This window comes from Canis lupus, chromosome 32 (genome assembly GCF_048164855.1).
Source record: "Canis lupus baileyi chromosome 32, mCanLup2.hap1, whole genome shotgun sequence".
In the NCBI taxonomy this organism is placed as follows: Eukaryota; Metazoa; Chordata; class Mammalia; order Carnivora; family Canidae; genus Canis; species Canis lupus.
This window is the reverse complement of record NC_132869.1, coordinates 41,835,120-41,852,706: the sequence shown is the minus strand read 5'-3', so window position 1 is coordinate 41,852,706 and position 17,587 is coordinate 41,835,120. Positions and strand designations below refer to the sequence as shown.

Below are 17,587 nucleotides of genomic sequence, written 5' to 3'. Positions count from 1 at the left end.
GTCTGCCTTTGGCCCAGGGCGCGATCCTGGAGACCCGGGATCGAATCCCACGTCGGGCTCCTGGTGCACGGAGCCTGCTTCTCCCTCTGCCTGTGTCTCTGAGCCTCTCTCTCTCTCTCTCTGTGACTATCATGAATAAATAAATAAAATCTTTAAAAAAAAAAAAAAAAAAAAAAAAGAAAACAGTTTTATTTGGGAAAAGTCATTTGTTTCACTGAGAGTTTAACACTTCCATGCCAGGAAAACCCCAGAAGTAAAGAGAAAATGGTATTTCTGATGAGGTCAGGGACTTAAAAGTGATACAGTTAGCAAGATTAAAATATATAGGATTTCCAACATACTTTTTTTCAAAAACATAGCCATCCATCTTTTTTTTCCTTTAGCCATCCGAAACATCATTTTCTGTTTTTTTTTGTTGTTGTTGTTGTTGTTTGTTTGTTTTGTTTAGATTTTATTTATTTCTTTGATAGAAAGTGTGTGAGAGAGAAAGAGCATGAGCAGGGAGAGGGGCAAAGGGAGAGGGAGAAGCAGATTCCCCACTGAGCAGGGAGCCTGACCAACTCTGGCTGGACTCCGCTGGCCGGACCCCAGGACTCCAGGATCAGGACGTGAGCTGAAGGCAGATGCTTAACTAACTGAGCCACCCAGGTGCCCCCAGAGCATCATTTTCTTTCTTGGTTGATGTCAAACTAAGGAAATGCTAGCTTTGGAGATGATTTTTGAAAAAATTAGAAGCAACTGGAGATTTGTGTTTTGAATGAAAATGCTTGGAAACTCTAGTCAGAACCTCTTCTTGTAGTGGTGCTGTCCTTGCCGTGCTACAAATACTGGTAAAAGTCTACATCAAAACTTGTGGTAGTAATAGTGGCTAAGCAGTACCTATTAGGCTAGCTATAATTTTTTTAAAAAAGGAAGAAAATAAGAAGTATTGGTACTGTTGGTGGGAGTGTCAAATGGTGCAGCTCCTGTGGAAAACAATTTGGCGGTTTCTTAAAATATTAAACATACAACTAGCATGTGACCAGCAAGTTTCCTGCTAGCTGTATGTCCATGTCATAGCAACATTATTCACAATAACCCAAAGGCAGAAGCAATTTGAGTGTCCATCGACTGATGGATAAACAAAATGGCTGTGTACATACAATGGAATATTATTCCTTAAAAAAAGAATGAAATTTTGATATATGCTACAATGTGGATGAACCTCAAAACCACTGTGCTTATTGGGGCACCTGGCTGGCTCAGCTGGTGGAGCATGTGACTCTTGTCTCAGGGTTGTGAGTTTGAGCCCCACATTGGGTGTAGAGAATACTTAAGAATAAAATCTTAAAAATAAAAGGGACGTCTGGGTGGCTCAGTGGTTGAGCCTTTATTGCCTTTGGCTCAGGGAGTGATCCCTGGAGTCCTGGGATGGCATCAGCCTCTCCGCAGGGAGCCTGCTTCTCCTCCCTCTTCCTATGTCTCTGCTTCTCTGTGTGTCTCTCGTGAATAAATAAATAAAATCTTTAAAAAAAAAAATCTGGGATCCCTGGGTGGCGCAGCGGTTTGGCGCCTGCCTTTGGCCCAGGGCGCGATCTTGGAGACCCGAGATCGAATCCCACATCAGGCTCCCGGTGCATGGAGCCTGCTTCTCCCTCTGCCCCCCCCCCTCTCTCTCTGTGACTATCATAAATAAATAAAAATTAAAAAATGTTAAAAAAAAATCTTTAACCCGCCCCCCGCAAACCCCAAATCCATTATGCTTATTGAAATAAGCCAGACACAGAAAGTATAATTGTACTTAGAAAAGGTATAGCTAGAATAGGCAAGTTTGTATATAGAGAGTAGAGCAGTAGGGGCTGGGGGGAGATGGGAATGAGGATTGTTGTTTAATGGGCACAGCTTTGTTGGGGCTGATGACAAGTTTAGGTATAGATAATGGTGATGGTTACCCAACATTGTGACTTGATTTAGATGCCACTTACTTCTATACTTATGAACAGTAAAAATAATAAATGTCATGTGTGTATTTTACCACAATGAAATAATGGCTAAGCACTATTCTAAGTGTTTTACAGGGATCCCTGGGTGGCGCAGCGGTTTAGCGCCTGCCTTTGGCCCAGGGCGCGATCCTGGAGACCCGGGATCGAATCCCACGTCAGGCTCCCGGTGCATGGAGCCTGCTTCTCCCTCTGCCTATGTCTCTGCCTCTCTCTAGCTCTCTCTCTTGTAACTATCGTAAATAAATAAAAAAAAAAAAAATTAAAAAAAAAATAAGTGTTTTACAGGTGTTAATTCATTTAATGAATAATATGCTTGGTGAGGCATAGGAAAGAGCATAGGTGTTCATTCCACTTCTGGTTTGGCTGCTGATTTTGAGCCTAGAATCACGTATGTAAGTGCCATTTCTTGGTTACAGAATGTATCTATGTTAATAATTTGTTAGGATGTAAATTGTGATCTGTTTTAAACTCCTGGATGTTTCACCTGTGAGATCCAGTTCAGGTCTACTCTGTAGGAGGAGTTTTCTGTGTAGGACAAAGCACTGACTGTTACGATGGAAACTGACCCAATTTGTATAGCATCTTCGTCTCCCCTCACCCCAATCGCAATATAGTTCTGGGAGTGACGTGAAATAGTAATGATTTAGAGCAATAGTTTTCAAAGAGTGGTCTCCAGACCAGCAACATGAGCATGCCCTGGGAGCTTGTTAAAAATGCAGATATTCAGGTCTCACCCCAGACCTACTGAACCAGTAAGGTACAACAATCTGCATTTTAACAGGCCTCACTCAAGTTTGAGAACTAGTGATCTAGAGAATAACTAAAGTGTTGTGTTGGTGGGGGAACCATCTAAAAGTCAGTTTAGATACCCAGGCTCACTTCATGAAGAGAAGACCTAGATTTATAAATTGAGTCTAGTACTGTAGGAATAGAGCTGGTCTGCACTGGATGGAAGCTCCAGGAGTTACCTGATTCTGGACTAGAGCTGTACTAGGCCATGGTAAGGGAAGAGTGAGACAAAACTCTCAAAAGATCAGCATTTACCATGGTTTCTCTCAGCCATAGAAAGCGCCTGTATCTACTTGAGAAATAGAAATGGAACCGCAATATCTACATGGTTAAAACAACAGGGCATTGAGACACCTGATGTCCACTGCAGATGGCATTCCCTAGAGAGACGCTTGGCTTCCAAGGGAGTACTGAATGAAAGGAGACGCAGGCTGTTCTGATTCAGCCAGGAAAACCTGCCAACTCCGACAAGGCCATTCCATAGGGAAGCTCATGTTACTGCAATGTCAGTTGCCCTGATAATCTGGACCTAGGAGTTACCAGATTTTACTGTCTGCGTCCTGCCAGGAGCTGAGCCCAGTTCTAATTGGAATTGAAAGTGGGGCGCTGCAGTGAGGACAGCCAGATTGCGGGCAGCTTTTCTGGGCCTCGTCCTTTGTAGGTTTGCAAATGGCCTCTTAGGTACAGTAAACTGTTCTACCGTTTTATGAGCATGCATACATTTGCCTGGAGTTGATCTGATAGCTTCCTTAGGTTGGGAAATACTGATCCAGTAAGTTTGAAATGGTTGAGGCCTGAGATGGCCGACGTTGCCAAATGCAGTTTTCTGGCCAGCTGTATTCCTTTTGGGGGTAATGGAGCTGCAGGTTATGGAGACATGTATGGAAGGAAGAGTCCCAGGTTTTTGAGTATGTGATGAAGACTCAGGATTTGGTTACCTAAGCACAAGGTGTGGGGCCTATCTCAGGAAAAAAGGCAAGGGGCTAGTTAAATCTGATGTAGATTAGCAGTAGCAAGTCTAATCTATAGGCTAGGGCCAGATTGGCAACAGGTCTGACATCCCAGGTCCTAGAGTTTTAAGCTAGAAATCATCTGGTTACTCCTTGTCAGATCCATGTGCCATTGGCAAAATTGAATTTGAGGTGCATGTGGGAAGAGATCAGAGGGAAAGGGGGAGAGAAAGATGGAGAAAAGGAGATGAAGATGAAGGGAGAAATGTTTTAGTTATTGAGAAACAGAAGCAGTTGATGAGTAATTTCTGTTGTATGAGTGGAAGAACTAGAGAACTGGGAAGGAAGGAACTAGTTACTGTGTTTTTTTTTCTTTTCCCCTAGTTTCTATGTTTTCCATATTCTGATCTTTTCCTGAATTGATTCTAATTTGCCATTGACCTTAAAATTTAGCACTCAGGACTGAAGACAGCCTTACAAATAAAATCTGATAGGCCTCCTTGTTTGGGGCTTACTTGCTTTGGACACTGTGCTTCTGTAATGTGTTCCAAATTCGCAATAATTTTGGCAGTCTCAGCAAACTGTTGACTCATAGGTTCAAGTCAACTGAGATCCCTAAGTCTTTTTTTATGTGTTTCCGTTAAATTTTTTCTGGTGCTTCTAAAATTGACTTTCTTGCTCTTATCCTATATAAATTTTATTTCATTAGATTTCATGTTCACTGAACAGTTTTTGAACATTTTGTGCCCAACACTTTACAAATATTACCTTTTCTCCCACCTTACAATGATTCTGTGAGGTAGAATTCCGCTTTTATAGAATAGAAATTAAGGCTCAAAGAAGTTAAGTAATTGGCTTACATTCAAAACAGTGAAGTGATAGAATCTGGTATTCAGACCCATCTGACTCCAAAGCCTCTTGCTTTTTTTTTTTTTTTAAAGAAATATTTATTTATTCATGAGAGACACACACAGAGAGGCAGAGATACAGGCAGCGGGAGAAGCAGGCCCCATGCAGGGAGCCCGATGCGGAACTCGATCCCGGATCCTGGGATCAGCGCCCTGAGCTGAAGGCAGACGGTCAACTGCTGAACCACCCAGGCGTCCCGTCCCGCCTCTTGCTTTTAAATACCAATCTTGGCCATTGCTCCATCCTGTTTGGATCTTTTAGATCTGTGTTCTATTTTAAATGTTATTTGTTCTCTTAGCTAAAGTCTCTCTCATATGGTCAGCATGACCCAATGCTCTTACCTAAGTCATTTATAGCAGTGGGACTGGGCCAAGGATGGATGCAGAGCAAATCAAGGGAAAGAGCATGGCCTTGAAAGTCGGATTTGGTTTTGGAATCTTGGTTGTATCATCACAAGTGGTGTGACATGGCAAGGTCCTTAACTTGTCTGGGCCTCTGTTTCCTTATATGTGAAATGCCTTAACACCTACAATGGATCTGTTGGAATGGGTGAATAAAGCATGGATGCAAAGTGCTTTAGGTTATGGCCCATCCTAGCATACTGTAAATAAACATTAGTCTACTTGTCACCCTCCTTTCAGGGAATTCCTTTAGAATTTTTTATTTTGGGGGTGGCTCAGTTGGTTAAGGGTCTAACTCTTGGTTTCAGCTCAGGTCATGATCTCAGGGTCCTTCTATCAAGCCTCAAGTTGAGCTCCATGCTGGGGGAAAGCGTGCTTGAGATTCTCTCTTTCTCCCTTAGCACCTCCCCTGAATGAGCACTCTCTTCCTCTCTCCCTCCCTCCCTCTCTCTCTCTCTCTCTCACACACACACACACACACATTTTATATATATAGGCATCCCTTGATTTTTTTTTTTAATGGACTGTTTTGGGGTATAATGTTTAGTTTCCTTCAGGGCTATTGTATGCCCCATTTGTGGCAGCACATGTAGCTATAGAAAGTAGTGGTTAAGAGCGGTTAAGAGCTATACCACAGGGACATCTGGGTGGCTCAGGGGTTGAATGTCTGCCTTTGACTCAGGTTGTGATCCCCAGGGTCCCAGGATCGAGTCTCACACCAGGCTCCCTGCAGGGAGCCTGATTCTCCCTCTGCCTGTGTCTCTGCCTCTCTCTCTCTTTCACGAATAAAGTCTTAAAAAAAAAAAAAAGAGAGAGCTATACCACAAATTTCCGTGTGATTAGAAGCAAGTTGCTTAAAACTTTTTGCCTCAGTTTCATCACGTGTAAAAAGTGGGTAAAAATAGTACATACCATAAAGAGTTGTTATAAAATCAAATAAGTTGATATCTATAAAGTCCTTGAAACAGTGCCTGGCAGATAGTTCTGTTTATTTTATTGTTTTTTTAAAAGACGTTATTTGTTTATCTGAGAGAGAGAGAGTGCAAGTGGGGTGAAGGGCAGAGGGAGAAGCAGACTCCCTGCTGAGCAGGGAGCCCAGTGTGGGGCTCAGTCCTGGGACTCCAGGATCATGACCTGAGTGGACAGCAAACACTTAACCGACTGAGCCACCCAGGCTCAGTACTGCTATATAATCTCTGTTATACTAATATCTGTAGGTTACAGAGAATAATGCCTACCTTGTAGGGTTATTATGACACATAAATGTGTCAACTGCTTAATATTTTGTCAAGCAAATAAATGTAACAAATGGATAGGAGGAAATCTCACTGTCCACAAAGAGATTATGAAACACTTATCAAATACCTTGCTGAGATGTAGCTCTCTTCTATGTATCAGTGATTTTCAAATTTTGTCCTGTATGAGAATCACCTGGGGAGGGGAGCCTGGGCGGCTCAGTCAGTTAAGCACCTGATTCTTGATTTCAGCTCAGGTCATGATCTCAGGGTCCTTGGGTTGAGCCAAGTCCGACAGCGGAGCCTGCTTAAGAGTTTCTCTCTCTCCCTCTGCCATGCCTCCTCCACCAGCGCACGCGCTCTCTCTCTCTCTCTCTCCAAAAATAAACAGATAATTTTTTTTAGATAGATAAAATTAAAAGAAAAAATTACCTAGGGCTCTTGTTAAAGTGCAGATTCTGATCGAGCAGGTTTGTGCTGAGGCCAGTGCTGCAGACTTCACTTTGAGTAGCACTGCTATATATTCCATTACTTTGTTTTTTGGTCTAGTTGTATTTTTTTTTTTTTAAAGACTTGTTTTTAGTAAATCACTTCTGGTAATCACTACTCCCTTTTCTAAAAGCTCAAAGCCCACCTTTTTGGAAAAAAAAAAAAAAAAACAAAACACTAAAATCCATTGGCCAGGGCCAGGTGTGTGTGCATGTGAAAGATAAATTGTGCACTTCACCAGATTGAAGCCAGGCCTGTCAGAGCCTGGGAACTTTTGTAACCCTCAGTAGATGTCCCCTCTTTGAAGTGAGGACTGTGTTTGCTCATCCTGCTCATCCTCAAGTTTTGATACTTTGCTCATCCTTAAAGTTCTGCAGCACACGTTCACCAGGCTCCCCTGGAGTTCTCCATATTGTTAGAGTTTGCAGGTCTGTAGGCTTGAACTGATGTGGAATAATTAGGGGCTCTGCTGTGTAGAGCTTTCCACAAGGCTTGTTCTTCCCCTCTTCAAGTTGAAGATTGTGCTAATTGATAGGAAGATGGAAGAAGAGAAGTTGATCTCGACAGCTTTCAGAGTCCTTTTCGTTAGCCTTAGCTTTATTAACAGGCTTTGTCTCATTCTGGGCAGTAATTTTCCCAGCACTTTTCCTTTAGATCAGAACCACCATCCTATTATCTTTCTGACTGTGCACTCTTCCTTTGCACATATGTACATCGGGTGTCTTTTTAACATCTGTACTCAATGGACTATGCTGTGCAACCATACTAGTCTCTTCAGATTGTTCTCTTTTTAAATTCCTATTGATATAATTTATAATTAATTGAATAATTGACAGAATCTGACTTTTGAGAGTTCTTTAAAAAATACTAGTGTTAAAAAAAAAATACTAGTGTTGGGACAATTGGGTGGCTCAGTGGTTGAGCATCTGCCTTCAGCTCATGGGATCCAGGATTGAGTCCCACATTGGGCTCCTCCTCCATGGAGCCTGCTTCTCCCTCTGCCTGTGTCTCTGCCTCTCTCTTTCTCTCTGTCTCTCATGAATAAATAAATAAAATCTTAAAAAAAAAAAAAAAAAAAAACAACTTCCAGGATAAAGAAGTAGGATTTAGAACTGACACCTAAAATGATAAGGAGTCACCAGGTTTCAGTGTAGGAGAGGAAGAATGTTCTAGTATGATCTGGAAAGTCAACTCCAATTTATTGACAGACATTCACATTCCTCCTTTCTTTTCAAAGGTCTCAGCTATCAATTGGGAACAGAGATAAACGTTTTTACCAAAGGCGTCCCTCACCCAGCAGGTGCTCCAAATCCTTTAGATTTTGTTTCCCCTAGAAAGATTTTTCAGGTTTCTTCCGGTGTTTTTTTTTTTTTTTTTTTTAAGATTTTATTTATTTGAGAGAAAGCGAGACTGAGCATGAGCAGGGGTGGGGGTGGGGGAGAAGGAGAAGCAGGCTCCCCACTGAGCAGAGCATGCTGCAGGCCTTATCCCAGGACCCTGAGCTCTTGACCTAAGCTGAAAGCAGATGCTTCACCAGCTGAGCCACACGCACCCCTCTTCTTGTTGTTTACTTTGCCTCTTCATTAACCAACTGAAACGGGGAGCAGCTGCACCTTAAGGTTTTTCCTTAAGAAGAGTGACCACCGGGCTCCCCGGGTGGCCCAGCAGTTTAGCGCCGCCTTCGGCCCAGGGCCTAATCCTGGAGACCCGGGATCGAGTCCCACATGGGGGGATGGAGTCCCTGCAGGGAGCCTGCTTCTCCCTCTGCCTGTGTCTCTGCCTCTCTCTGTCCCTCATGAATAAATTAAAAAAAAAAAAAGAAAAAAAAAAAGAAACAGAAGAGTGACCACCTATTCCCCTCAACTCCATCTGGGAACCTGGATGATCATGCTCTTGCTGATGGTGAGGAGCTTTCTGTTTATTCTCCAGATTTCTATTTTCTTCTTTTCCTCCTCTGTGTTATAGTCTTCTGTCCCTCAAACTCTTGACATGAATTTTCTCTTACGACAATTGAGAAATGTTTACTTCCTTATTTTCTTGTTGAATCATTTCCTCCATTGTCTCGGGGAGTTCTTCATTCTCCTTGATAACTTGTATCTGGAGAGTCAGGTTTTTTGTTTTTTTAAATGCTCAACATTTTATTTTTTTATTTTTTAAAGATTTGATTTGTTCATGAGAGACACAGAGAGAGAGGCAGAGACATAGGCAGAGGGAGAGGCAGGCTCTGTGCAGGGAGCCCGATGTGGGACTTGATCCCAGACCCCGAGATCACGCCCTGAGCTGAAGGCAGACGCGCAATCACTGAACCACCCAGGTTTCCTGAGAGTCAGATTTTTAAGTCTGAGAGGAGAGATGCCAGCCTGTGTTTACTAAACACGCTTGTGACAAATGCTTTCAGCAAGAAAGTGAGAATGGCATAATTCCAGCAGTGCCTTGGAGCATCCCCCTGTTTAGGACTAGGAGTTCCTAAAAGCTGCTAGAATTGTTTATTCCATTGTAGAACTCCCTAACTTCTTCCCTTTTTGTTCTGATATGAAGACTATCAACAAACTGATCATCTGGTGGCATAAAGCATTATATTCGGATGTCCCATATGTCATATATAAGTCTGGAGTTTTAGTACCATTCCCATTTTTTCATCAGGAAGTTGGTGTTAAGCCTTTCTTCATGGTATCTGGCTTTTATATTTTTTAAAAAGTAAACTGTAATTTTATTTTTTATTTGTTTTTACTAATCTCTGCTCCCAGCATGGAACTTGAACTTGACCCTGAGGTCAAGAGTCACATGCTCTACCTACTGAGCCAGCCTGGTGTACCTGGCCTTAGCATATTTGATAGGATTTATACAGCTTTAAGTTTGAAGTTCACTTGGGTCTCTTAATGCATAAAAGGAAGAGATTTTATGTCTCTTGCAATACATGGATACCAGAATAAAGAGACTTCATAATGCGGGGATGTATTTTTTTTTTAATTTTATTTATTCATTTGACAGAGAACACAAGCAGGGGGAGCGGCAGGCAGAGGGAGAGGGAGAAGCAGGCTCCCCACCAAGCAGTGAGCCCGATGTGGGGCTCCATCCCAGGACCCTGGGATCATGACCTGAGCCAAAGACAGATGCTTAACTGAAGGAGCCACCCAGGCACCCCATGGGGATATTTCTTAAAGTAAGATGATTTTTGAATATCCACTGTGCACTATTCTATGATGAATATTGTTTTAAGATGCTAATTGTGAGCTCCTAAAATATTGTTATCCAGACTGCTGAGAGTAGTCCTATTACTGATTTATCTTACAGAAACAAATACATTTACTGAAGGGACTTGGTATTTGAAATATTGATAGAACCTATGTGGGGAACCACTGGAAGGTAGAAATGTTTGCCTATTTGAATATGTCAACCTAGGAATTGTATGTCACCTTTTAGTTTTTAGGAAATGAGATACAGAATTTATCATAGCTAGTACCTGCACAAAGCAGAAAAATTTTCAGAAACATTAGAATACCCAGTTTCTTGAAGTTTTTGAAGGAAAGCATTAAAAAAAGAAAGGATCAAAAAAAAAAAAAGAAAGGAAAAAAAAAAAGAAAGGATCACCTGGGTGGCTCAGTCAGTTGAACATCTGACTCTTGATTTCGGCTCAGGTTGGGCATTGGGCTCCATGCTCAGTAGGGAATCTGCTTTAGGATTCTCTCCCTCTGCTTCTGCAGACTCTCTCTCTCTCTCTCTCTCTCAAATAAATAAATAAACAAAATCTTTTAAGAAAATGAAAATAGGGATCCCTGGGTGGCGCAGCGGTTTGGCGCCTGCCTTTGGCCCAGGGCGCGATCCTGGAGACCCGGGATCGAATCCCACGTCGGGCTCCCGGTGCATGGAGCCTGCTTCTCCCTCTGCCTGTGTCTCTGCCTTTCTCTCTCTCTCTCTCTCTCTCTCTCTCTGTGACTATCATAAATAAATAAAGAAAAAAAAAATTGAAAAAAAAAAGAAAATGAAAATAATTTTTTAAAATGTCTTATCCATGGGGGGCACATGAGTGGCTTAGGTGGTTAAGTGTTGGGGTCTTGATTTCAGCTCAGGTTGTGATTACAGGATTGTGACGTTGAGCCCCAAGTCAGGCTCCATGCTGGGTGTGGAACCTGCTTAGATTCTCTCTCTCCCTCTCCCTCTGCTCCTCCTCCCCTCCAAAAAAGTTTTATCCATGGGGAAAAAAAATAAAAACTTTGGTTCATGAAAAAGAGCAATTAAATAAAGACAATGAAGGAAAAGTGAGTGAAAGAAGACTTCAGCTACCTCCCTCGTGACCTCAAAATTTCTAAATTTTGATTAAGTTCTTTCCAGCTTCTCTCTCTTTTTTTTCTTTTTTCTTTTTTTTAATTTTTATTTATTTATGATAGTCACACACACAGAGAGAGAGGCAGAGACATAGGCAGAGGCAGAAGCAGGCTCCATGCATCGGGAGCCCGACGTGGGACTCGATCCCAGGTCTCCAGGATCGCGCCTTGCCCAAAGGCAGGCGCCAAACCGCTGCACCACCCAGGGATCCCTTCTTTTTTTTTTTTTTTTAAGATTTTATTTATGAAAATAAAAAAAATATTTTATTTATGTATTCATGAGAGACACAGAGAGAGAGAGGCAGAGACACAGGCAGAGGGAGAAGCAGGCTCCATGGGGGAGCCGGATGCAGGACTCAATCTTGGGACTCTGGAATCACGCCCTGGGTCAAAGGCAGCGGCTCAACCACTGAGCCACCCAGGCGTCCCTCCAGCTTATCTCTTAACTCAGGCAAAAGACCCTGTGGGCAAAGCATCCAGTAGAGGGAACCGAAACTACCTCCTGGAGCAGGAAGGACTGCCGTGAGCAGCAAGACAATGTGATGGACTCCAAGACAATGATCAGCTTGACCTTTACTTCCTACCTGCGTGTACCCAACTGACCCTTGTCCCATACTTTCCTGAGATAAACCTGGAAGTCTTTTCACCACTCGGGAGACCGTCTTTGAGCCCTGAGTCCACGGCCTTCCTGGTGTGGGCCTCACTGCGGTAAACTTCTCTCTGGTTTCTCCACCATTCATCTCTCTGCCTCTGGATTTGGTCAGCGGCAAGGGGCTGAACCTGGCCTGGTCAGGTCCCCGGAGCCTGGTGCTCTTGTACCCCTGTGCACTCCCCCTTTACATCAGTAGAAGCAATTAAACCTGAGCACACTATAAATACTTTTAACTTATTTATGTTTTAATTTTTAAATTTAAATTCAATTAACATATAATGTATTATTGGTTTCAGAGGTAGAGTTCAGGGATTCATCAGTCTTATATAACACCCAGGGCTCATGATCTCCTGTACCCTCCCTAATGTCCATCACCCAGTTACCCCATCTGCCCCGCCCCCCCCGGCTCTCCTCCAGTGACCCTCAGTTTGTTTTCTATAGTTGAGTCTCTTATAGGGGACCCCTGGGTGGCTCAGCGGTTGAGCATCTGCCTTTGGCTCAGGGCATGATCCTGGAGTCCCGGGATTGAGTCCCACATCGGGCTCCCTGTATGGGGCCTGCTTCTCTCTCTGCCTCTCTCTGTGTGTCTTTTATGAATAAATGAATAAAATCTTTTTTAAAAAGTCTCTTATGGTTTGTCTCCCTCTATGATTTCATCTTGTTTTATTTTTTCCTCTCTTCCCGTAGTCCCTATGATTTTGTTTTTTTTCTTAAATTCCACATATGAGTAAGACCATATAATAATTGTCTTTCTCTGATTGACTTATTTTGCTTAGCATAATACCCCCCAGTTCCATCCACATGATTGCAAATAGCAAGATTTCATTTTTCTTCATGGCTAAGTCATATTCCATTGTATATATGAACTACATCCTTATCCATTCATTTGTTGATGGACATCTGGGCTCTTTCCATAGTTCAGCTACTATGGACATTGCTTCTATAAATACTGGGGTGCAGGTGCCCCTTCAGATCACTACATCTGTATCTTTGGGGTAAATGCCTATTACTGCAATTATTGATTCATAGGGTAGCTCTATTTTCAACTTTTTGAGGAACCTCCATACTATCTTACAGATTGGTTGCACCAGTTTGCATTCCTACCAGTAGTGTCTTAGGGTTTCCCTTTCTTCTCATCCTTAGCAACATATATCGTTTTTGAGTGGTTAATTTTAGCCATTGTGACTGGTATAAGGTGGTATTTCATTGTGGTTTTGATTTGTATTCCCCTGATTGCCGAGTGATGTTCAGCATTTTTTCACGTGTCTGTTGGCCATTTGTATGTCTTTGGAGAAATGACTGTTCACATCTTCTGCCTATTTCTTGTTTGGATTATTTGGTCTTTGGGTGTTGAGTCTGATAAGTTCTTTATAGATTTTGGATACTAGCCCTTTATCTAATAAGACATTTGCAAATATTTTCTTTCATTCTGTTGGTTGTCTTTCGGTTTTGTTGTATACTTTTTAAAAAGTGTCATGAAGGGCAGCCTGGGTGGCTCACTGGTTTAGCGCCAGCTTCGGCCCAGGGCCTGATCCTGGAGACCTGGGATCGAGTCCCACGTCAGGCTCCCTGCGTGGAGCCTGCTTCTCCCTCTGCCTGTATCTCTGCCTCTCTCTCTCTCTCTCTCTCTCTCTGTGTGTGTGTTTCTCATGAATAAATAAATAAATTCTTAAAAAAAAAAAAGAAAAACAAGAAAAAGTAATGTGAAGCAGGTCTGATTGCAAGCACTACCTCCACTGCCTTTCTGTATATATTTTTTGGCAGCTGTAAGAATGATCCGGGAACTGATCCCAGCTGGAGGTAGACTAGAAATGCACATGATAGACCACTGAAATGTTAACAGTTTCGTACTTAGTTAATTGATCTATGGTATATTCACTTTTTATTTAATTTTTCTAATTAAAAATTTTTATTAAAAATTATACTTTTTCTTTTTAAAAGTTAAATTAAAAATACCTGTTGGAGTGGCTAAAAGAAAAAAAAAAAACACGGGGATTTCTGGGTGGCTCAGCGGTTTAGCGTCTGCCTTCAGCCCAGGCATGATCCTGGAGACCTGGGATTGAGTCCCATGTCAGGCTCCCTGCATGGAGCCTGCTTCTCCCTCTGCCTGTGTCTCTGCCTCTCTCTCTCTCTCTCTGTGTCTCTCATGAATAAATGAATAAAATCTTTAAAAAAATAAAAACAATAAAAAACACAATAAACAAAAAGTGTTGGTCATGATGTAGAGAAATAGCAACACTTGTGCACTATTGGTGGGAATGCAAACTGGTGCAGCCACTGTGGAAATAGTATAGAGAGGTCCTTAAAAAATTAAAAATAGAGGTGCCATGGGGATCCCTGGGTGGCTCAGTGGTTTAGCACCTGCCTTCGGCTGAGGGCATAATCCTGGAGTCCCAGGATCAAGTCCCACATCAGGCTCCCTGCATGGAGCCTGCTTCTCCCTCTGCCTGTGTCTCTGCCTCTCTCTCTCTGTATCTCTCATGAATAAATAAGTAAAATCTTAAAAAAAAAAAAAAAATAGAGGTACCTGGCATGCCCAGTCAATTAAGCATCTGCCTTCAGCTCAGGTCATGATCCCAAGATCCTGGGATGGAGCTCCTTATCAGGCTTCCTGCTCAGCAGGGAGTCCACTTCTCCCTCTGCCCCCCTTGGGCTCTCTCTCTCTCTCTCTATTTCTCTTTTCTCACTACTCTCTTAAATAAATAATATCTTTAAAAAAATAGACCTACCCTGTGATCCAGTAATTGCACCACTGGATATTTACCCAGAGAATATAAAAACACGAATTCAAAGTGATACGTCACCCCTGTGTTTATTGCAGCATTATTTACAGTAGCCAAAATAGGGAATCAGCCCAAAGTGTCCATCAGTTGGGGAACAGATAAAGAAGATGTGTGTATACAAACATACAGGAAAACTATTCAGCCATAAAAAAGAATGAAATCTTGGCATTTGCAACAACATATGGATGGATCTAGAGAGTATTATGTTAAGTGAAATAAGCCAATCAGACAAAGATAAATACCATATAATTTCATTCATATTTGGAATTTAAGAAACAAACAAAGAAAAAAAAAAAAAGACAAACCAAAAAAGAGGCTCAGAACTATAGAAAGCAAATAGGCAGAGAGAGAAGCAGAAAGCAAATGGTCACCAGAGAGGAAGTGGGTGGGGGATGGGTGAAATAGGTGATGAGGATTTAGAGTACACTTGTCATGATGAGCACTGAGTCACATATGGAATTGTTGAATCACTGTCTGATACACCTGAAATTAATATGTTAACTGGCACTAAAATTTTTTAAAAAGGAAAATAAGTAAAAAAAAACAGTAAGTTATTGCCTTTAACATGAGAATCACTTACAGTTAGAAATGGCTGCACAGACTTGGATTTAATTTTCAGTGTAAGTATGTTGATAGTAATTTAAGCAAAAAGCACTAATTTGGATTTAATTGAAGTTCATGTATATTTTTCCTTTTTATTTTTTCTAGAAGAAAATTTAAAATGTGGAAACAACAGGATAAAAGGTTTTGATTCAGTGTTTTACAGATTAATGCCATATTTGAGGTGTCTTAGTGCTTTTTTTTTTTTTTCCAAAGATTTTATTTATTCATGACAGACACACAGAGAGAGAGAGAGGCAGAGACACAGGCAGAGGGAGAAGCAGGCTCCATGCACCCGGAGCCCGACTCGGGACTCGATCCCGGGTCTCTGGGATTACTCCCTGGGCCGAAGGCGGCACTAAACCGCTGAGCCCCCTGGGCTGCCCTGTCTTAGTGTTTTTAACAGAAAAATGTGATGTACTTTGGCCACATAGTGGTCTATTATATGGACATTCCCTGATTTATCCATTTTCTTATTTATTGTTGGTCATTTAGGTTATTTCTACCATTTTGTCATTAGAAACAATGCTACAGCGTTGCCTGGGTGGCTCAGTCAGTTGGGCAGCTGACTCTTGATTTCTGCCCATGTCTGGCTCCATGCTCATTCAGGGAGTTGGCTTGGGAATACTGTCCCTCTCCTTCTGCCCCTCTCCTCCTCTCTCTCATAAATAAATCTTAACCAAAAAAAAAAAAAAAAAAAAAGAATGCTACAGTGACTATCCACATATCTAATATTCATTGCAACATTGTTTCTAATGGCAAAGTATTAGAAACAATGTGAGTATATATGTATATATATGTTGGCTTTGTACCTTCATGCTTATGCTTCTGTGCACTGGATTCCTAGAAGGGGTGGTGTGGATCATAGGGCTTGCACTTGTATTTTTTAAAAGATTTTATTTATTCATGAGAGACACACAGAGAGGCAGAAACACAGGCAGAGGGAGAAGCAGGCTCCATGCAGGGAGCCTGATACAGGACTTGATCCTGGGACTTAGGATCACAACCTGAGTTAAAGGCAGACACTCAACCACTGAGCCACCCAGGTACCCTCGGGTTTGCACTTTTATTTTTTTAAAGATTTTATTTATTTATTCATGAGAGACATAGAGAGGCAGAGACATAGGCAGAGAGAGAAGCAGGCTTCCCGCAGGCAGTCACTTAACCACTGAGCCACCCAGGCATCCAGGGTTTGCACTTTTTTTAAAAAAATATTTTATTTATTTATTCATGAGAGACACAGAGAGAGAGAGGCAGAGACACAGGCAGAGGAAGAAGCAGGGAGCCCGATGTGGGACTCGATCCCGGGACCCCAGGACCCTAGGATCATGACCTGAAGGCAGGTTATGAGCTGAAGGCAGATGCAGACGCTCAACCGCCGAGCCATGCAGGTGCCCCCAGCGGTTTGCACTTTTAAAACTATGCTTGGCAGTGCCCAATTGATAGAGAAGTGGCATGAGGGACACCTGGGTGGCTCAGTGGCTGAGCATCTGTCAGATTACCAGATTAAGGTAATTCCTCTATTCCTAGTTTGGTAAATTAAAAAAAAAAAAAAAAGTATTGAATTTTATCCCATCATTTCCGTCATCTGTTGAGAAGGTTATATCCTCTTTCTCCTTTAGTGTCCGTTAATAATAAAAATTGCTTCGATCTCTTAATAAACTGCCTCTTCATTCCTGAGATAAACCCTCTTGTGTTATGAAGTGTATTTCCTCTATTACACTGCACTTTATATAACATGAGAGCTATTTGTCCCATGAAGGTCTGAGAACATAATGTAAAAAAAATCTGAGTCTGTTTTATAGATATTTGCCAACTCTTGTTTTTTATTTATTTTTTTAAAAATCTTGTTTTTTAATTTATATTTCTTTGATACTCAGTGGTCACTGATATTTTTAAAAGTAAATCTTAGGGGCAGCCTGGGTGGCTCAGAGGTTTAGCATCGCCTTCGGCTTAGGGTGTGATCCTGGGGTCCTAGGATCGAGTCTCGCATCAGGCTCCCCGCATGGAGCCTGTTTCTCCCCCTGTGTCTCTGCCTCTCTCTCTTTCTGTGTCTCTCATGAATGAATGAATAAATGAATGAAATCTTAAAAAAAAAAAAAGGTAAAAAAAGTTCCTTGGTTCTTTCTCCTCTTTCTACTCTCTAAATGTTAATGTTCTTCAGAGTTCTGTTGTTCATTTACTTGTCATACATACTTGTTAGGAGATGTTATTAGAGCTACTTATTTGTGCCAGGCATAATGCTAGGAACTAGTGAATAAAATAGACAGTGATCCACACAGAATTTGCCTCCCTGCTGCTAAATTGCCCTTTTCCAGTTTGGCTTCCCTACTGCTAACAGTAATTTTGGGGAGGACAGGAGGACCAAAGTTATCATCTCAGTCCTTTGCTTAAAGGTTTCTTTTTAAAATTTTATTTATTTATTTATTTATTTATTTATTTATTTATTTATTTGTTTGTTTAAAGATTTCT

The 17,587-nt window shown here is 41.7% G+C and overlaps 1 protein-coding gene across 2 annotated transcripts in view; it reads left to right on the top strand.

The window, feature by feature from the left end:
- The window catches only part of PTPN9 (protein tyrosine phosphatase non-receptor type 9), a 70,692-nt gene that overhangs the window by 13,068 nt on the left and 40,037 nt on the right, over positions 1 to 17,587 (top strand). The window contains exon 1 of one of the 2 annotated variants that reach the window (XM_072809728.1): positions 9,752 to 9,918. The exons of the other annotated variant lie outside the window; for it this stretch is intronic. Within the exon in view, the coding sequence (XP_072665829.1) occupies positions 9,901 to 9,918 (18 nt within the window). The 5' untranslated portion in view covers positions 9,752 to 9,900. Of the gene's footprint in view, positions 1 to 9,751; positions 9,919 to 17,587 lie in introns of those variants that run through there. 2 annotated transcript variants of the gene reach the window in all.